Below are 22,504 nucleotides of genomic sequence, written 5' to 3' on the forward strand. Positions count from 1 at the left end.
CTAAAACTCTTAGTTTATATTTTACTGCCTTTGGACATCTTCAGCAGTATGTGAACCGTCAACTTCCAGATGTTCAAGCTGGTTTTAGAAAAGGCAGAGGAACCAGAGATCAAATTGCCAACATCCGCTGGATCACCGAAAAACCAAGAGAGTTCCAGAAAAGCATGTATTTCTGCATTATTGACTATACCAAAGCCTTTAACTGTGTGGATCACAAGAAACTGGAAAATTCTGAAAGAGATGGGAACACCAGACCACCTGACCTGCCTCTTGAGAAATCTGTATGCAGGTCAGGAAGCAACAGTTAGAACTAGACATGGAACAACAGACTGGTTCCAAATAGGAAAAGGAGTACGTCAAGTCTGTATATTGTCACCCTGCTTATTTAACTTATATGCAGAGTACATCATGAGAAACGCTGGGCTGGAAGAAGCACAAGCTGGAATCAGGATTGCTGGGAGAAATATCAATAACCTCAGATATGCAGATGACACCACCCTTATGGTAGAAAGTGAAGAGGAACTCAAAAGCCTCTTGATGAAAGTGAAAGAGGAGAGTGAAAACGTTGGTTTAAAGCTCAACATTCAGAAAATGAAGATCATGGCATCTGGTCCCATCACTTCATGGGAAATAGATAGGGAAACAGTGGAAACAGTGTCAGACTTTATTTTTTGGGGCTCCAAAATCACTACAGATGGTGATTGCAGCCATGAAATTAAAAGACGCTTACTCCTTGGAAGGAAAGTTATGACCAACCTAGATAGCATATTCAAAAGTAGAGACATTACTTTGCCAACAAAGTTCCATCTAGTCAAGGCTATGGTTTTTCCATTGGTCATGTATGCATGTGAGATTTGGACTGTGAAGAATGCTGAGCGCCGAAGAATTGATGCTTTTGAACTGTGGTGTTGGAGAAGACTCTTGAGAGTCCCTTGGACTGCAAGGAGATCCAACCAGTCCATCGTGAAGGAGGTCAGTCCTGGGTGTTCTTTGGAAGGAATGATGCTAAAGCTGAAACTCCAGTACTTTGGCCACCTGATGCGAAGAGTTGACTCATTGGAAAAGACTCTGATGCTGGGAGGGATTGGGGGCAGGAGGAGAAGGGGACAACAGAGGATGAGATGGCTAGATGGCATCACCGACTCGATGGACGTGAGTTTGAGTGGACTCCCGGAGTTGGTGATGGACAGAGAGGCCTGGCGTGCTGCGATTCATGGGGTCACAAAGAGTTGGACATGACTGAGCAACTGAACTGAACTGAACTGGACATCTTTATCTGTTTTCCCAGAATGAGTGGTTTGACCAATAGTGAAGAGACATGGTTGTCAAGCTCAGACATGATTGCATACTTAGATAATCTATCTTCCACTAGCTAGGTTCTTTAATGGCGAAGTCTGTCTCTGTCTCATTCACTCATAATTCTCAGTGACAGGAATAGTATCTGGTGTCTACCAGGTGCTCTGAAAAATGTTGAAATGATGGCTTCTGATATATAAATCTTAATTTATGCAATGCAGGGTAGCCAGATGAGATTTGAGGAATTTCTGAAGCAATCCGTTTAAATATTTAGGAACCTTAAAGAGAGGAGGCAGTGCGGCTAGAATAAAGTTTGGGAGGAGAGAAGTATGAGATAAGGTCAGACAGATGTAAAGTCTTGTAAGTCATTGAGTGATTTTAACCTTTGAATATGAAGGGGATCCTGCATGGCCTAGTTTACATTCCAAACAGTAAAGGTGCTTTGTTGGAAATTATTCATAGTGGGTCAGAGAGAAAGTATCTGTTAAGTGGTGAGGTAATGAGAAGTTACTAGAATCTGGATGTATATTATAAGACCTATTTTTTCATCTTTGTTAAAAAATGCTTCTTGCTATGATACTAATATAGTCTGTTGATTATAATTTTCTCTTGTCTTTGAGTTATTGAGAATTTTGTACTTTTGAAGTTTGAGGTGTATAAACGCAGAAGATACTTAGAATCTGATATAAATTCTTTTTCTGTTATTTGCTTTTATTTGTGTTATCTGGTATTGGTGATAAGCACCTCAATTAATTTAACAAACAAGGGATCCGTTTTCTTGTAATTGAGATGTTAAATTCTGCTTTATGAATACTTAATTCTGCTTATTAAAATTGTAGTCATTTAAAGTGATACCAGTATGTATACAAGTATTAAGGGAGAATAATGGCAATGTTTTCTGAAGGTCTGTAGTGTAGGAACTACTGTTTTTTAATTGATTCTTAAAGTACTTTGCAATTATTAAATAAAATAAATTTTAAATAGAATTTTGTATTGAATTGACATTATTGAAACAACTTACATTGCCTGCTTTACATTTTCCAGGAACATCACTTACAGCGAGCTATTTCGGCACAGCAAGTGTTTAGAGAAAAAAAAGAGAGCATGGTCATTCCAGTTCCTGAGGCAGAGAGCAACGTCAACTATTACAATCGCTTGTACAAAGGAGAGTTTAAACAGCCAAAACAGTTCATTCATATTCAGCGTAAGTTTGTTAATTCATTTTTTCTGTTTGTAATTTAAATGTATCAAACAGTGAAAAATCCTTTCTCTCTTTTTACACAAAGAAATTTGAATTTTAAAATTCATACCCACTGATTTATAGAAATGTAAAACATGAAAGAATAAAATTCCTCTGTGCTTACATCTGAACTTCAAGATCATTTTGATTGTGAGTTACATTTGGAACAGTTGATGGTTATGTTGTATAGGATTTTCTGCAGAACTTAAACTTATACAGCTGGAACATATAATATATTACCTTTTTATATATTTTTTTGCATATTATACTGTTTTTATACACTTACTATACAGCTATAAAGTATAATGGATTACCGTACCCAAATAAGGTATGTTTTTCAAGGCCTAGTGGCTATAATGCTGATTAGGGGCAAATCTGAAATTTTTTTAGAATTAGATCCTACACCTCTACCTTCTTGTAATTTTTATGGAATTCTAATTCTTCCTCCTTTGATCCTCTTATTTTTCTCCCCATTGTTATTTTTTAAATGATCACCATCTCTGATCTTAAAACTGTTTCACTAATCTCCTAACTGTTCTGTTATCCATACCCTCTTCTAATCTATCTTCTCCACAAAGTCCACTGGCACCAGAATGGTCTTCCTGAAGTGTCTGTCTGATCAGATTATGACCTGGACTTAAAATTGTACTGTGTTCTTTATTTTATAGTAGCAGTGTTCAGCTAATTTTGCAGACAGATGCTAGTGTCTTAGTTTCTTGTCTGGTTGTATTTGGGAAATAAACTTTGAGTCGTTTGTTAAAATAGTGTTGAGGGCTCTGCTTCAAGTGTACCTGTATGAGAGTCTCTTGATTTGCAGCCTGGTAATAGTTATTTTTAAAAAGTTGTCAGGGTAATTCAAAACATCTCCAGATTTAATACTGACTGTAAAATCTAGTATTTTTCATTAGTTCTCAAGATATACATTTGTCATATTTGAAATGAGATTGCATCTTAAATTGCTTTTCTTCTCAATTAAAGTATGGTTTGTCTAAAGAGAATTTCTACTTGTTTTTGCCAGGCATCTGGGGACCAACCTGAGACCACCTTAAAGTCTTTGCTTGTTTTGTTTTATTTGTTTGCTTTTGGACCACACTGGTAGCTTTAGTTTTACTTGTTTGTTTTTAGACCACACAAGTAGGCTGTGGACCTGCTTGGAATTCAGTTCTCAGGAAGAGATTTTCTTCCCCCCTCCTTCCACCTAAGGGCAATTTGAGAAATATAGTTTCATGTTGTTCCTTTCTGCATGGCTGTTGTATTTATCTTATGCTGAAGTTCTTGCCCTTTGATATAAAGGTTTATGTAGGAATATTATATAAATTTAAATATAAAGCTTTTTCTTTTTCTTTCTTGCAGTTCATAAAGTAATGGTGCATCTTGTAATTGCTGGCATTATAGATTTAATAGAATGCAATAATAGCCAAAGTCTCTGATTTGAATGCAAGGCCCTTTGTGATTTGTTACCTGCTTCCCCCTTTAACCTCATTTCCAGTTGCTCTTTCCCTCCCACTTTATCCTGTAGGGAATAAAATTATCCACATTTGCCTTGTTTCACACTTCACATTTCCTTGCATGTGCTGTTCAAGTCTTCTTTCCTTTTCTATAGCTTAAGATCTTCGAACTCCCTTTTGCCACTTAACCCTGATATCTCATTCTACCTCTCCTTTGCTTTATCTCAGTAGCTTGCCTCTGTCAGAGGACTCACCATGCTTTATTGTGATTATTTGTAACCATTCTGTCTCTCCTTTTAGATTGTGAGCCCCTTGAGGGCAGGGACTATGTTTTATTTTCCCTTTGTATCTTTAGAGTCAAGTGCATGGCTTATAAATGCTCAATAAAATGGCATGTTTGTTGACTGGTTCAGTTGTTTTTAAATGGCTTAAAAGCCTTTAGGTGTCAGAACCATTTTCCAGAGACTGTTCCCCTAAGCATTCAAGAGAAACACAGTTGCAAAAATTATTTGTATGATTTGTTTTCTCTGTGTCTTTGACTTTGAAATCCCTTAGCTTGTTGAATTTTCCTTGTCTTTGTATCAGGAATGAGATAGCTGTTCATAATAGAAATTTTAGGCATTTTTTAAGCCAACATATCCCCACTCTTCCTTTTTTTTTTATTTTTATTTTTTCCCACTCTTCCTTTTTGTGTATTTTAATAACAGTATAGCTGGACAGTAGGACCATTTGTAAAACCCATTCTTGGCAACCAAGAACCAGAAATTGGATGTAACCCATCTGGGTCAGACCCAATAGATACAATAAATATTAATCTTGTGTTGTTTTTTCTCCATTTCATTTTATTCTATTGCTGTAATAAATGGAATAAAAATAATAGAAGATTATTTTAGCTACTTCCTTTTTTCTCATTGAGTCTTAGCATATATATTTTATATATACTATTGTATACTAAATTGTGCTACACAGTTTTTTTCTGCCTTTTCTATTTATATTTTAGTTTCCTCAGGTTTTTATGTAGTCTTCTATTGTCATTTTCAATGTATATATAATTTTCCATCAAATGTATATTCCATTATTTGCGTGCCTTTTTGCCTACTATTGGGCTTCCTTGGTGGCTCTGCTTTAGTCTTTGTACCTTCCAATCCGTCATCCACATTGCCACTTTTGTGATTGGTACCCATTTAGAATGTTTCCAAGACTTACTGTTGCCTATAGGATAAAATTTTAACTCATCTGTGTGATGTTTAAGGCTCTCCTCTGTGCCTGTCTCGTCACAGTCTGCTATGTGTTCTTCCACCGTGACATCAGCCTGTCATTGAAATGAACTGTTGACAGTCTGTTCCTCCTCTAAACTGTAAGTTCTTTGGGAACAGATGCTGCATCTCATTCACCATACAGTCCCACACTACAATCTCAATATACTGCACACCCAACCTCCCCCCACACCAATTCCTCTAACTCTTCACACTTTGAGCTACAATAATAGGTCCTTTTAGCTCTCTGATTCATCCCTTATTTTCTCATCCAGGCCTTTACATAGCCCTTTACTTCTCTTGTCCCATTGTTAAAGTACAGTTTATTCTCCAAGGCTCATCTCCAGGGCCACCTTTAAGAGCCTTTTCCTAACCCCTTTAAGCAGAGTTCCTAACAGTGTTTACCTCAAGCCCTCTTGTCGTGTGTACACCCTCACTGTGGCATCAACCACCTGTAGTTGCAATTGTTTGCCCTCTGTTGCTTCACAGGTTATAAGGCTCATTGAGAGAAGGGACTTTTTTTTTTCTTCTTAATTTTACTGCCTACTGTAGTACCTAGCATATTACTAGGTATGAAGTTAAATATTTTGCCAAATAAATCATGAATGAATGGTGAAGATAAAAGCATACACATCTTGACATTTTTGAGACATTGATCTTGTAGGAGTCAAAATTGTATACAGAATTAATAATATAAGAATACAATTATTGACATGTACAGTAAAATTGAGAAGACCTGCTGTGTGAATCCAAGTCAAGAATTGAGCTCAGTTACTCACCAACAATGTCATTATGTCATTTTAAAACAAAAAGTGTTTGCCTAGGAGTTAGGAGTGGAATGACTCCAGTGTGGTGTGGATGTGAGATAAACCTGATATTCTTTCCTGTTCCTTTTGGTAATAGTTCTCCTTAGTAACCTGTATTAGTGTTCTGGAGAACTTAATCACAACACGTTGTGGTATTTTGCCCAGGTTTAAAGCATTTTGGTGGCATATAGTCTTTGATGACCCAAGATACTCAAACTGTTCCTCATTTCAGCTAATTCTACATATTGGTCAGTTGTGTGACATACGTAGAAAATGCTACCTCCATTTTACTTACTGTTATAATGGATTTACTTTGGGTACCTTCAGTTCAGTTCAGTCGCTCAGTCGTGTCCAAGTCTTTGCGACTGCATGAATTGCGGCACGCCAGGCCTCCCTGTCCGTCACCAACTCCCAGAGTTCACTCAAACTCGTGTCCATCAAGTCGGTGATGCCATCCAGCCATCTCATCCTCTGTTGTCCCCTTCTCCTCCTGCCCCCAATCCCTCTCAGCATCAGGGTCTTTTCCAATGAGCCAACTCTTCGCATGAGGTGGCCAAAGTACTGGAGTTTCAGCTTTAGCATCATTCCTTCCAAAGCAATCCCAGGGCTGATCTCCTTCAGAATGGACTGGTTGGATCTCCTTGCAGTCCAAGGGACTCTCAAGAGTCTTCTCCAACACCACAGTTCAAAGGCATCAATTCTTCAGCACTCAGCTTTCTTCACAGTCCAACTCTCACCTGCATACATGACCACAGGAAAAACCATAGCCTTGACTAGACGGACCTTTGTTAGCAAAGTAATGTCTCTGCTTTTCAGTATGCTATCTAGGTTGGTCATAACTTTTCTTCCAAAGAATAAGCGTCTTCTAATTTCATGGCTGCAGTCACCATCTGCAGTGATTTTGGAGCCCAAAAAAATAAAGTCTGACAGTTTCCACTGTTTCCCCATCTATTTCCCATGAAGTGATGGGACCAAATGCCATGATCTTCGTTTTCTGAATGTTGAGCTTTAAGCCAACGTTTTCACTCTCTTTCACTTTCATCAAGAGGCTTTTGAGTTCCTCTTCACTTTCTGCCATAAGAGTGGTGTCATCTGCATATCTGAGGTTATTGATATTTCTCCTGGCAATCTTGATTCCAGCTTGTGCTTCTTTCAGTTCAGTGTTTCTCATGACGTACTCTGCATATAAGTTAAATAAGCAGGGTGACAATATACAGACTTGACGTACTCCTTTTCCTATTTGGAACCAATCTGTTGTTCCATGTCCAGTTCCCAATGTTAAAATTCTTTCATTCATTATGGAGTTTAAAAGCTTATTAAATTCAAAATCCAAATTTTTCATCTTAAGGAAATGACTTTGTTTACATTGCAGTAAATTCTTTATTTTGACTTCCCATTATCCCTTTCATTTAATGTAATATTTTACAGTATCTCGGAATTTAGAATATGAAGGAACTTGAGATACTGTTTCATAAGTATTCTGAATATGTCCTGTTTTGAACTCAATTCAATGCTTCTTTGAATCAGGACTCCTTTGCATGTTTTCAAATGAAGGTTTACTTAGCCTTCTCAGTGCATTGCTCCCACAAACACAGGTAAGTAGAAAGAACGTCACCTGTTTCTTAGCTGAAAGAGTCCAGGAGAAAGGATTGGTGAGATAGCACCCTGTGTTATCTGTCAGGCAGGGAGATGAACCCACTCAAAGGAAATTGAATTCTGCTCTTTGTGTCTGCAGCCCACATCTGAAGTCCTGGGAAGGTACCTGTCTGTGTGTGTACACTACTGTACACGTTCGTACTATTGAAACTGACTCCTCAGTTCAGTGAAGCTGATCATTGTCAAGTCTTGACTTAAAAAAGAAGAAAAATTACACTTGTTTAGTATCACGTGGATTGTTTATTCTACTACGTTTTCAGCAAGAGTGAGACAGATGCTGATCTAACATCCAGTGTCAATCTCATTATCCTTGAAATGTTTATTGCTGTTCTCCTCATTAAACAAAAATGATGATAACTGACTGTTTGCCTTCTTAGGACAAATATGTTTTGATTGGAAAGAGTTGAAAAATATCCCAAATGAAGAACATTGTTTGGTTTTTACAATAAAACTTTTTGGTGAAAAAGATACATTCTAGGAATATCATTTCTTATTTAAAAATTCCTTTTTTTTAAACTGGATATGTGTTAAGAAATCAGGTTGAACAGAAATGATATCAACACAATTAAATACCAGAAAAGCCATGCCGGAAGTACAGAAGTGGATTATATCCGATTTGTGGAAAAAACGTTCCAGGTGAAGCTAGATTCCAGGTTGACGTGGTTAGAAAGATACTGGGGGCAGTGAGCAAGGTCAGGCCATGAGGGCAACCTACATTCAGACTAGCTGTCTTTAAGGATCTTCCTATCTTCTCTGAGGAAGCCTATACTTGTGCTGAGCCTCTTATCTTTGGATAAAGATGTGAGTATGGGCACTAGTTCTGAAATGGTAGAATAGTATCTGGGTGAGTACGAACCCAGGAAAGGGTGAAGAGCCCTAAAACTTAGAAAATATTAAATAATGAGTAATGACAGATATTTGGGAAAGCAGTATAATCATTTGACAGTCTGGGATAGAGAGGTGAAAGAGAAGTCTAGAGGATAAGGAGCATGTGCCTTGGGCTTGTGTGCCTTTTCTTATGTCTGCTTATGAAAAATACCAGAGACATTTTTCACAGAACTAGAACAAATACTTTTAAAATTTGTGTGGAAATACAAAAAACCCCAAATAGCCAAATCAATCTTCAGAAGATTATAGGAATCATGCTCCCTGGCTTCAGACTATACTGCAAAGCTAGAGTAATCAAAACAGTGTGATACTGGCACAAAACAGCTGTAGATCAATGGCGAGCAAGATAGAGAGCACAGAAATAAACCCACTTGCTTATGGTCAATTAATTTGCAACAAAGAAGGAAAGAATGGAGAAAAAACAGTCTCTTCAGTAAGTGGTGCTTGGAAAATTGGACAGCTACTTGTAAAAGAAAGAAATTGTAACATTCTCTAACACCATAAACAAAACTAAGAATGGATTAAATGTAAGACTGGATAGTATAAAACTCCTAGAGGAAAACATAGAACACTCTTTGACATGAATTACAACCATATTTTCTTGGATGTATCTCCTAAAAGAAACAAAAACAAATGGGACCTAATTGAATGTAAAAGCTTTTACACAGCAAAGGAAACCATTGTCAAAATGAAAAGACAACCTACTGAATGGGAGAAAATGTTTGCAAATGATAAGACTGATAAGGAATTAATATCCAACATATATAAACAGCTCGTGTAACTCAACATCAAAAAAACAACCTGATTTAAAAATGGGCAGGACTGAATAGACATTTTTCCAAGGAGGACGTGCAGATGACCCAACAGGCATGTGAAAAGATGCTCAACTAATCATCAGGGAAATGCGAATCAAAACCACAATGGGATATCACCTTGCACATGTCAGAATGCTTGTCATTTAAAATTTAAAAAAAAAAAAAACATTGCTGAGGATACTGAGAAAAAGGAATCTTTGCACATTGTTAGTGGGGATGTACCTTGGTGCAGCCATTGTGGAGAACCATATGGAGGTTTCTCACAAAACTAAAAATAGAACTATTTCAACAGTTCCACTTCTGGGTGTATATCTGAGAAAAGCAACACTAATTTGGAAAGATACATGTACCCTATTGTTTGTAGCAGTATTACAACTGCCAAGATATGAAAGCAACGTAAGTGTCCATGAACAGGTGAATGAATAAAGATGTGGTATATACATACACAATGAAATACTACTTAGCCATAAAGAATGTTTTAAGAGCAGGCTTCAAAGACCTTGTAAGTAGGGGACCCAAAATTTGAACCAGGCAGACAGATTCCAGAATACATGCTTTTTTTCCCCAGCTTTGTTGAGATATAACTGACATACAGCACTGTATAAGTTAAAAGTGTGCAGCTTAGTGATTTTCCCTGTGCATGTTTTGAAACGATTTGTTGTTGTTCAGTTGCTAAGTCACGTTTGACTCTTTGAGACCCTGTGGACTACAGCATGCCAGGTTTCCCTGTCCTTCACCATCTCCTGGAGTTTGCCCAAGCTCATGTCCATAGAGTCGGTGATGCCATCCAACCATCTCATCCTCTGTTGTCCCCTTCTCCTTCCTTCAGTCTTTCCTAGCATCAGATTTGAAATGATTACTAGAATGAATTTAGTTAACATTTATCACTTCATATACAGAAAAAGGAATAAAAATATTTTTTCCTGTGATGTGAACTTAGGACTTACTCTCTTAACAACTTTCATATGTAACATATTAGCTGTGTTAACTATGGTCATCATGTTGTACCTTACATCCCCAGTACTTAAACTGGGAGTTTGTACCTTTTGACTACCTTCATCCCCTTCTCCCTCTCCCAATCTCCGATTTCCAGTAACCACAATATAATCTCTCGTTCTGTGAGTTTGGGATGGTAGGGGGTAGAAATTTTTTTTTATATCCACTTGTGAGATCATGAAGTATTTGCCTTTGTCTGTCTGACTCAGTTCACTTAGCATAATGCCCTCAAAGTCCATCCATAATGCCCGTAAATGGGCAAGACTTCTTGTTTTTTAATGGCTGAATAGTATCCATTATATACATGTACCACAGCTTCCTTCGTTCACTTACTGTTAGGCACTTAGGTTGTTTCTGTGTCTTGGCTATTGTAAGTAATGCTGCTGTGAACATGGTGGTGGGGGCAGGTCAGCGGGGGGTTGCATCATATATCTCTTAACGTAGTTTTTTTATTTCCTTTGGCCATATTTCAAGAAGTGGGGTTGCTAAATCATATTGTAGTTCTATTTTTACTCTTTTTGAGAAAACTCCATACTGTTTCACAAAGTGGTTGAATTAATTTGCATTCCCACTCACAGTGCACAAGGGCTCCACGTACTCACCAGCATTTGTTGTCTCTTGACTTTCTGATGCTAGTCATTCTGACAGGCATGAGATGATATTGTGTGGTTTTGATTTGCATTTCCCTAATAATTAGTGAGGCTGAGTATCTGTTAGCTATTCATGTATCTTTGTTGGACAAATGTCTATTCAGGTCCTTTACACATTTTTTATTGGATTGATAATCTTTTTAAATTTTTAGATTTACAGAAAATTGAGCAGATAATATAGCAATTTCCCCCCCCACACACACACAATTTCCCCTATTACTACCTTGCATTAGTATGGTACATTTGTTACAGTAACGTAGTCAGTACCTTTTTAACTAAAGTCTGTAGTTTGTGTTACTGTTTGCTGTTTGTTTTGTATAGTTTTAATGAATTTTTAAAAATCCATATCATAGATTCATCATTACATTATCCTACAGAATAGTTGAATTACCATAAAAACTCCCTGTATTTTCACCTATTCGTTCCTCCAGATCCCTGGCAATCACTCATCTTTCTGCTCTTTCTGTAGTTTTGCTTTCCAAATTGTAATTTAAGTGAAATTACACATGACATGGGCTTTTCAGACTGGTTTCTTTCACTTACCATTATGTATTTCAGGTTCTCTGTTTTTTTTGTTTGACTTGGTAGTTCTCTTTTTAATTATTGAATTAAAAATAATTATTAATTATTCCATTATATGGATAATTCCGGAGAAGGCAATTGCACCCCACTCCAGTACTCTTGCCTGGAAAATCCCATGGACGGAGGAGCCTGGTGGGCTGCAATCCATGGGGTTGGGAAGAGTCGGACATGACTGAGCGACTTCACTTTCACTTTTCACTTTCATGTATTGGAGAAGGAAATGGCAACCCACTCCAGTGTTCTTGCCTGGAGAATCCCAGGGACGGGGGAGCCTGGTGGACTGCCGTCTATGAGGCTGCACAGAGTCAGACACTACTGAAGCGACTTAGCAGCGGCAGCATATGGATAATTCAGTGTTTGTTTATTCATTTACCTATTGAAGGACATGTTGGTTGCTTCCAATTTTAAAAAATTATGAAAAATCTGTCTTCATTTTTTGTGTGGACGTTGAGTTTTCAGCTCTTTTGGGTAAACACCTGGGAGCACAGTTGTTGGATTATACAGTAAGGCAGTGTTAGCTTTGTAAGAAGCTGCCACACTGACTGCTTCCAAAGTGGCTATTTCATTTCTCATTTTTCATTTTTACTAGCAGTGAAGGAGCGTTCCTGTTGCTCTGTATCCTCGTCAGCTTTTGGTGTGGTCAGTTTTAGAATTTTAGCCATTCTAATAAGATGTAGTGGTATCTCATTCTCTAATAACCTAGGATGTTGAGTACCTTTTCATATGATTAATTGCATTTTGTGTATCTTCCTGGGTGAAGTGTCTGTATCTTTACCCATTTTAAAGTTGGATTCTTTGTTTTCTTATTGTTGAATTTTAAGTGTTCTGTGTATATTTTTGAGTACTTTATCAGATCTGAGTTTTGAAAATATTTTCTCCCAGTCTGTGACTTGTCTTTTCATTCCTTTAATATATCTTTCCTAGAGCAGGAGGTCCAGCTTAATTATTTTTCTTTCATGGATTTTGCTTTTGGTGATATTTCTAAAATCTCATCACCAAATATGATATCATGTAGGTTTTCTCCTATGTTACTGTCTAGTAGTTTTATAGGTCAGTGTTTTTACATTTAGGTCTGTGATTCATTTTGAGTTAAGTTTTTTGAAAGGTGTAAGATCTGTGCCCAGATTCATCATTTTTAATATGGATGTCCAATTGTCTCAGCACTGTTTGTTGGAAAGATTATTCTTTTTCCTTTCAATTGTCTTTGCTTCTTTTGTTAAAGGTTGATTGACTGGATTTATACGGATCTATTTCTGGGCCCTCTAGTCTCTTTCACTCATCTTTTTGTCTATTTTTTGGTCAGTAGCACACTGTCTGTATTACTGTGGCTTCACAGTAAATCTTGAAATCAGTCCTCTGACTTTATTCTTCAATATTATGTTGACTATTTTGAATTTATTTGCTTCATATAAACTTAAGAATCACTTTGTCAGTACTGACTGATACACAGAATGGCTTGCTGTAATTTTGATTGAGATTTCATTGAACCTTTAGATCAAGTTGGGAAAAACTGATAGGTTAACCAAATTGAGTCTTCCTTCCAGTAACCATGACTCTCTTTCCATTTATTTAATTCTTTGATAATGTTTCACCAGAGTTTTTTTGTTCTCCACATGTAGAACTTTATTTATTTTATTAGATTTGTATCTTAATGTATCATTTTTGGGGGGTACTAATATAAATGGTTTTGTGTTTTTAGTTTCAAATTTCACTTTCTCATTGTAGTATATAGGAAAGTGATTGATTTTGTATATTAATTGTGTGTTCTGCAACCATGCTATAATCACTTAGTTCCAGGAGTTTTTGGTCACTTCTTTCATAGACTTTCAAATACAGTCCATGGGATCGCAAAGAGCTGGACACGACTGAGCGACATCACATCACTTCATAGATTGTATTAACACCTGTAGACAACCTTGTCATCTGGGGGCAAAGTTATTTTTTTCGTCTAAAGTATTAGCTGGGGTTTCCAGTACAGTGTTGAAAAGCAGTGGTGAGAGGGAACATCATCCTTGCATTGTTTCTGATCTTGGTAGGAAAGCTCTTAGTTTCATACCACTAAGTATGAAGCTTGCTGTAAGGTTTTTGTAGATGTTCTTTATCAAGTTGAGGAAATTTTCCTATATTCCTAGTTTGCTGTCAGTTTTTATCATGAATGGGTGTTGGATTTTGTTAAATGGTTTTTCTGCATCTGTTGAAACAGTTTTATTTTTTCTTTGTTGATGTGGTAAATTACATTCATTGATCTTTTCCAACTTTTCATACCTATGATAAATCCCACTTGGTCTTGGAGTATATTTCTTTTCATACATTGTTAGATTCAGTTCATTAGATTCAACTTTATTGAGGATTTTTGCTTCTACATTCATGAATGCTACTGGTTTATAGTTTTGTAATTTCTTTATCTGAGTTTGGTGTTAGGGTAATGCTAGCCTCATAGAAGGAATTAGGAAGAATTCCTTTGGCTTCTATCCTCTGAAAAATGTTGTAGCAAATTGATACTATTTCTAACTTAAATGTTAAATAAAATTCACTAGTGAACCCACCTGTGCTTGATGCTTTCAGTTTTGGAAGATTATTAATTGTTGATTCAGTTTCTTTAATATATACAGGCCTATTCATAGTGTATTTTTTTTTCTTATGTGAGTTTAGGCAGATTGTGTCTCTAAGGAACTAGTCCATTTCATAAAGATTATCAGATTTGTCGGCATAGAATTGTTCAGTGTTCTTTGACTATCTTTTTAATATCCGTGAATTCAGTAGTGATGTTCCTTGTTTTTAAATTTCTGACATTAGTAATTATGTTCGCTCTCCTTTTTTCTTAGTTTGGCTAGAAGCTTATTGATTTTATTGATCTTTAAAAAAAAAAGCTCTCGGTTTTATTGATTTTCCTCTATTATTGTGTTCACTTTAATTGATTTTACTCTATTTCTCATTCCACATATTTTCTTCTGCTTACTTTGGATTTAATTTGCTCCTTTCTTTCCAGCTCTCACAGGTAGAAGACTTGATTTTCTACCTTTCTTGTTATATTTCAGTGTTGCAAATTTTCCTCTATCACTGTTTTTACGTCCCACAAATTTTGGTGTTACATTTTCATTTAGTTGAAAATATTTTAAAATTTTTCTTGATACCTCATCTTTGACCATATTTTTAAGAGTAATGTTTCAGTTCAGTTCAGTTCATTTGAGTCACTCAGTCGTGTCCAACTCTTTGCGACCCCGTGAGTCGCAGCACGCCAGGCCTCCCTGTCCATCACCAACTCCCGGAGTTCACTGAGACTCATGTCCATTGAGTCAGTGATGCCATTCAGCCGTCTCACCCTCTGTTGTCCCCTTCTCCTCCTGCCCCCAATCCCTCCCAGCATCAGAGTCTTTTCCAGTGAGTCAACTCTTCGCATGAGGTGGCCAAAGTACTGGAGTTTCAGCTTTAGCATCATTCCTTCCAAAGAAATCCCAGGGCTGATCTCCTTCAGAAGGGACTGGTTGGATCTCCTTGCAGTCCAAGGGACTCTCAAGAGTCTTCTCCAACACCACAATTCAAAAGCATCAATTCTTCGGCGCTCAGCCTTCTTCACAGTCCAACTCTCACATCCTTACATGACCACTGGAAAAACCATAGCCTTGACTAGACGGACCTTTGTTGGCAAAATAATGTCTCTGCTTTAGAATATGCTATCTAGGTTGGTCATAACTTTCCTTTCAAGGAGTAAGCGTCTTTTAATTTCATGGCTGCAGAGTAATGTTTAATCCATAAGTATTTGGGGATTTTCCAACTGTCTGTTACTGACTTTTTTTTTTGTATGACTGAAATTCTAAACAGTTCCCTGTTACACCCTACCTCTAGTACCTGACAGTCACCATTCTACTCGTTTTATCTATGTATTTGTCTACTTTAAGTGGAATCCTGTAGTATTTGTCTTTTTGTGACTGGCTTATTTCACTTAGGATAATGTTCACAAGGTTCATCCATGTTGTACCATATGACAAGACTTCCTTCTTTTTAAAGGCTGAATAATATTGCATTGTATGTATGCATCGCATTTAGTTTATCCATCCATCTATTGATGGACATTTAGGTTGTTTCTGTATCTTGACTGTTGTAAATAACATTGCAGAGAACATGGATGTTCACATATCCCTTCTAGATCCTATTTTTAGTTCTTTTGAATATTTGCACAGAATTAATGATTGCTGGAAGTGATAAATAGATTTAAGGGACTAGATCTCATAGACAGGGTGCCTCATGAACTATGGATGGAGGTTCGTGACTTGTACAAGAGACAGGGATCAAGACCATCCCGAAGAAACAGAAATGCAAAAAGCAAAATGACTGTCTGAGGAGGCCTTACGAATAGCTGTGAAAAGAAGAGAAGCGAAAAGCAAAGAAGAAAAGGAAAAATATACCCATCTGAATGCAGAGTTCCAAAGAATAGCAAGGAGAGATAAGAAAGCCTTCCTCAGAGATCATTGCAAAGAAATAGAGGAAAACAACAGAATGGGAAAGACTAGAGATCTCTTCAAGAAAATTAGAGATGCCAAGGGAACATTTCATGAAAAGATGGGCTCAATAAAAGAGAGAAATAGTATGGACCTAACAGAAGCAGAAGATATAAGAAGAGGTGGCAAGAATACACAGAAGAACTGTACAAAAAAGATCGTCATGACCCAGATAATCACAATGGTGTGATCACTCATCTAGAGCCAGACATCCTGGAATGTGAAGTCAAGTGGGCCTTAGGAAGCATCACTACGAACAAAGCTGGTGGAGGTGACAGAGTTCCAGTTGAGCTATTTCAAAATCTAAAAGATGATGCTGTGAAAGTGCTGCACTCAGTATGTCAGCAAATTTGGAAAACTGAGCAATGACCACAGGACTGGAAAAGGACAGTTGTCATTCCAATCCCAAAGAAAGGCAATGCCGAAGAATGCTCAAACTACCGCACAATTGCACTCATCTCACACACTATTAAAGTACTGCTCAAAATTCTCCAAGCCAGGCTTCAGCAATAGGTCAACCATGAACTTCCAGATCTTCAAGCTGGTTTTAGAAAAGGCAGAAGAACCAGAGATCAAATTGCCAACATCTGCTGGATCATGGAAAAAGCAAGAGAGTTCCAGAAAAACATCTATTTCTGCTTTATTGACTATGCCAAAGCCTTTCACTGTGTGGATCACAATAAACTGGGGAAAATTCTGAAAGAGATGGGAATACCAGACCACCTGACCTGCCTATTTAGAAACCTATATGCAAGTCAGGAAGTAACATTAGAACTGGGCATGGTACAACAGACTGGTTCCAAATAGGAAAAGGAGTATGTCAAGGCTGTATATTGTCACCCTGCTTATTTAACTTATATGCAGAGTACATCATGAGAAGTGCTGAACTGGGAGAAGCACAAGCTAGAATCAAGATTGCCAGGAGAAATATCAATAACTCAGATATGCAGATGACACAACCTTTATGGCAGAAAGTGAAGAACTAAAGAGCCTCTTGGTGAAAGTGAAAGAGAAGAGTGGAAAAGTTGGCTTAAAGCTCAACATTCAGAAAACAAAGATCATGGCATCCAATCCCATCATTTCATGGCAAGTACATGGGGAAACAGTGGAAACAGTGGCTGACTTTATTTTGGGGGGCTCCAGAATCACTGCAGATGGTGACTGCAGCCATGAAATTAAAAGACCCTTACTCCTTGGAAGAAAAGTTATGACCAACCTAGAAAGCATATTAAAAAGCAGAGGCATTACTTTGCCAACAAAGGTTTGTCTAGTCAAGGCTATGGTTTTTCCTGTGGTCATGTATGGATGTGAGAGTTGGACTGTGAAGAAGGCTGAGCATGGAAAAATTGATGCTTTTGAACTGTGGTGTTGGAGAAGACTCTTGAGAGTCCCTTGGACTGCAAGGAGATCCAACCAGTCCATTCTAAAGCAGATCAGTCCTGGGTGTTCATTGGAAGGACTGATGTTGAAGCTGAAACTCCAATACTTTGGCCACCTCATGCAAAGAGCTGACTCATTTGAAAAACCTTGATGCTGGGACGGATTGGGGGCAGGAGGAGAAGTGGGTGACAGAGGATGAGATGGTTGGATGGCATCACCAACTCAATGGACATGAGTTTGGGTAAACTCCGGGAGTTGGTGATGGACAGGGAGGCCTGACGTGGTGCAGTTTATGGGGTAGCAAAGACTGGGACACGACTGAGCGACTGAACTGAACTGATGATTGCTGGATCACATGGTAGTTCTACTTGTAATTTTTGAGGAACTTTTTTTTTTTTTTTTACAGTGGGAACACCTGTTTTACTATCATATCAACAGTGCACAAGGGTTCCAATTTCTCCATTGTCACACCAAGTGTAATTCTTTTGTGTTTTGTTATATTTTAATAGTGGCCATCCTAGTGAGGGTAAGATGACCTCTCCTTATAGTCTTGATGTATATTTCCCTAATGTTTAGTGATATTGAGCATATTTTAGTATGCTTGTTGGCTGTTTGTATATCTTTTTTGATGAATTGTTTGTTCAGATCCTTTGCCCATTTTTAAAGTCTGATTGTAGTTTTTTGTTTAAGTTATTGGAGTTGTTTATATATTCTGGTTGTTAACCCCTTATCAGACATGTGGTTTGCAAATATTTTCTCCATGTTTTCACTCTTCCTTTGCTTGTTTTCTTTGCTATGCAGAACTTTTTAAGTTTGATGCAGTCACATTTGTCTCTTTTTGCTTTTGGAGCCTATGCTATTGGTATCATATTCAAGAAATCATAGACAAATCCATTGTGACAAAGTTTTCTCCCTCTGTTTCTTCTAGGAGTTTCAAGTTGATATTTGTATATGATGTAAGATAAGGATCCATCTTCATCTTTTGCATGTGGATTTCTAGTTTTCCCAACACTGTTTGTTGAAGAGACTATCCTTTCTCCATTCCGTCTTGGCACCCTTTTTGATCATCTGGTCATATGTTACATGACAGTTTATTTCTTGGCTCCTTGTTCCACTGGTCTTTATGTCAATACCATATTGTTTTGATTATTGCGTTATTATGGTATGTTTTGAAATCTAAAATCTATATTTTAAAATATGGTATTTTATATCTACCATAGGGATGATTTTTGAAAAGAATATTTGGTGACATTTTCTTTAAAGAATCTCTTTTTGTAAAGGAAATTATGTCTTTCTTTCTAACTCGTGTTTTATATATTTGGATTTTTTTTCAGGTCTATTAAGATTTCTATTTTAAATCCTTCTAATATCTTCTGTATATTGAGTTTATTTCCTAGTCCAGTTAATATTTTGCTAACATTAAAACAAGTCTGTTTATAAGAATACTGCTGTTTAATTTCTCAAATTCCTATCCATTTAGTGGGCTAGAGACATATGTTCTTTTTCTGTGACTTGTTTATTATTTTACACTATTAGATATTAATAGAATGTGTGTTCTTACTCATTTATTACATTTAATTTTAGGATTAGTTTGTACTGATTAAGCCAAGATACTGTATGAACCCAAAGGTCTTGAGTGAGGTTTTTTGCTGATGTACTGTACTGGTTGAAAGATTGACTGAAAGTGAATAAGAAAAATAAGAGGTTTGAATTGAAGAATCTTGGGGAGAATATGAGTACATAGGGTTCACTGACCCAGAATATTTTCTTAGAACACAACATTATTTTTAGAGTCATGGAGTAACATGATTTTTATTTTTAAATAGATAATGCATTTAGAAGTTTCCAAAATAAAAGATATACAAAAACAACCTCATCCCTATCTACTCTCTACTCTGAGTCACCTTCCCTTTATTAGTAATCACTTTTATTAGCCTATCTAATTCTTAGGAGTTTGTGATACAGATTCACATACATAGGAAATTATATTTTTATACCCCTTCTTTCACAAAATTTAGCACACTGTATGTACTCTATAGCATATGTTGTGTGTATGTGTGTGTAGGAGTGTGGTCTGGGAATTACCCTATATTAGCATGGAGAGTGTGTCCCCACTCCTTTTTGCTGCTGCATAAATAGTCCTTTGTGTTTGAGATGTGCCAGTTAATTATCCAGTTTCTTATGGAAGGAAACTTGGATTGTTTCTAGTCTTCTGTTATTACAGTTATTGACTTAGTGAATGATAATGAATATAAAGAATTTCATAAAAGTATGATTATATCTTTTCTTCACAGAAGTTGTCAAATTGCCCTCTGTAAGGGTTAATACTATTTTGGATGTCTTCTAGCAAGGTATGAAAGAGCTTATTTCCCCATATCCTTGTCAAAAGACTGCTTTTGAATTTTCTGATTTTAGCAGTTCAGTAGGTACTAGATAATACACCTCAATGTAGTATTTTTTTTTTTAATAAACTTCTGATTTTGGAAAAATTTTAGTTTTTACAGGAAGGTTGTGACAAAGTGTTCCTATATACCTCTCATCTAGTATTACCTAACACACAGACTTTATTCTGATTTCTCAGTGTAGTTTTAATTTAGATTTCTTATAAATGAGGTTGAGGTTCTTTTCATATGTTTAGGATTCATTAGCATTCTCATGTCCTGAACTGTTGCTTATCCAGTTGTCTCTTGAGTTATTAGAAAACAAGGGAGGAAGAATCTGAAGGAAGAGATAAGGGAAGACTAAGAAAAAGCATAATTTGAGAGAATAAAAGGATCATTATCTTGATACACCTGACTTTTTAAAAAAAATCAACTATCATATGCCGTGCTGCTGCTGCTGCTGCTAAGCACTTGAGTCGTGTCTGACTCTGCCACCCCACGGACAGCAGCCCACCAGGCTCCCCCGTCCCTGGGATTCTCCAGGCAAGAACACTGGAATGGGTTGCCATTTCCTCCTCCAGTGCATGAAAGTGAAAAGTGAAAGTGAAGTCGCTCAGTCGTGTCCGACTCTTAGCTACCCCATGGACTGCAGCCCACCAGGCTCCTCCGTCCATGGGATTTTCCAGGCAAGAGTACTGGAGTGGGGTGCCATTGCCTTCTCTGATCACATCCCTTAGGTCCTCTCTAACATCATTAGGCTCTTTTCCCTCTCGAATGATGAAAATCTCTACCTGAAAGTTTCAAAATACCCCCTTACTCATTTTCATGGTCTGTAGTTTCATGAAAGTAGCTCATTGCTACCAGTTTTCACCAGTAATACTTGTCGTTTATATGAAATGTGAATTCTTCAGAGTGGGAGAGGAATGTAATTTGTTGGCTATCAGCAAAAAGACTACAGGAATGAATAATCTTGCTGCTACTGCTAAGTTGCTTCAGTCGTGTCCGACTCTATGCGACCCCATAGATGGCAGCCCACCAGGCTTCCCCGTCCCTGGGATTCTCCAGGCAAGAACTCTGGAGTGGGTTGCCATTTCCTTCTCCAATGCATGAAAGTGAAAAGTGAAAATGAAGTCGCTCAGTCGTGTCTGACTGTTCGCAACCCCATGGACTACAGCCCACCAGGTTCCTCCATCCATGGGATTTTCCATGGAGTGGGTTGCCATTGCCTTCTCCAAATAATCTTAAGTATGATACAAACCTAGAACACTTATTAGAATAAATCAGCTGGTGGATGGATTTGGATCACTATGTTAGCTTGTAGAAAGTAGCCTTGGACGCTTTTGCACTTCATTTTATTTTTTTGTACATTGGGAAGAAAGTGTAAATGAGGTCTCTGGTCAAGTCTTATAACAGTAGAAAATCTCAGAGAAGCAAAGTCAAGAATTCTGACTTAATTAACATTTGTATGATCTATTGGTACAACATTTAGAACTGCTAGGTTTGCAAGTTATCAGAACCTTGGAGAGCTCCAAGCAAAGGAGTGGGGTTGGTGCTTGGGTTGCCTCTGAACTTTGAAATGTACTAGTTTGTCATTAACTTACTTTGAAAGTAATTTGAAGCCTGAGGATTTTAACAATACATGAATTTCATAAAAGTTATGATGAAATAAAAGTTCATCGTATTTCACATTAGGCATAAGTAAAGTTTTATAATCTAGAGGTTTTCAGAATGTCATTCAGCATCACTTCGGAACGTGTTCACAGACCCCACTTCAGATCTGCTGTGTCCGAAATTGTTTGATTCAGTCATGCAAGCTTGGCAATCTGTTTGATTCAATCAAATGATTCTGGTGAGTGCTTAAGTTTGAGAAGCACTGTTTTAAAGGCTTTGATAATAATAAAGTAAAAGAGAGGCTTGTGAGCCTTTGTCAGATTCCTGGGCTTCTTAGAGTTAGGTATATGTGATCTTAGGAAGATGATTTATTCCAACTACTTCTTAGTTCATAGATCTACCTGATCAGAGCCTATGTTAGTATACACTGGCTTCCATTTCACTGGCATTTAGATATGCAGTAGCACTGCTGATGCTAGGTTTGTGAAACTGATCAACTCTACGTTAAAAATATATATATACTTTTTAATATTTTTGTTTTATATTGGAGTATAGCCAATTAACAATTTTGTGATAGTTTTGGCTGGATAGCAAAGGGACTTAGCCATACATATACATGAATCCATTCTCCAAACTCCCCTCCCACCCAGGCTTCAACATAACATTGAACAGAGTTCTACATGCTATGTAGCATGTCTTTGTGGTTACCCATTTTAAATATAGCAGTGTGTACATATCCATCCCAAACTCCTAACTATCCCTTCCCTGCATCCTTCTCCCCTGGCAACCAGAAGTTTCTTAAGTCTGTGAGTCTGTTTCAGCTTTGTAAATAAGTGCATTTGTATCATTGCTTTTTAGATTCCACATATAAGGGATGTCATACAATGTTTTTCATTCTGTGTCTGCTTTGTTTCACTCACTATGACAATCTCTAGGTCCATTCATGTTGCTGCAAATTGCATTATTTCGTTCTTTTTAATGCCTGAGTAATATTCAGTTG

The 22,504-nt window shown here is 37.2% G+C and overlaps 1 protein-coding gene across 3 annotated transcripts in view; it reads left to right on the plus strand.

Annotated features, from left to right (window-relative positions):
* EPC2 (enhancer of polycomb 2) overlaps positions 1 to 22,504 on the plus strand; it is a 128,216-nt gene that overhangs the window by 51,871 nt on the left and 53,841 nt on the right. For all 3 annotated transcript variants that reach the window (XM_086352574.1, XM_086352583.1, XM_086352590.1), the window contains exon 2: positions 2,341 to 2,500. In XM_086352574.1, the coding sequence (XP_086208700.1) occupies positions 2,341 to 2,500 (160 nt within the window). The remainder of the gene's footprint in view (positions 1 to 2,340; positions 2,501 to 22,504) is intronic.

The sequence above is a fragment of the Bos grunniens genome, chromosome 2 (assembly GCF_055505025.1).
Source record: "Bos grunniens cultivar Pamir isolate PY7600 chromosome 2, Bosgru_T2T1.0, whole genome shotgun sequence".
NCBI lineage: Eukaryota > Metazoa > Chordata > Mammalia > Artiodactyla > Bovidae > Bos > Bos grunniens.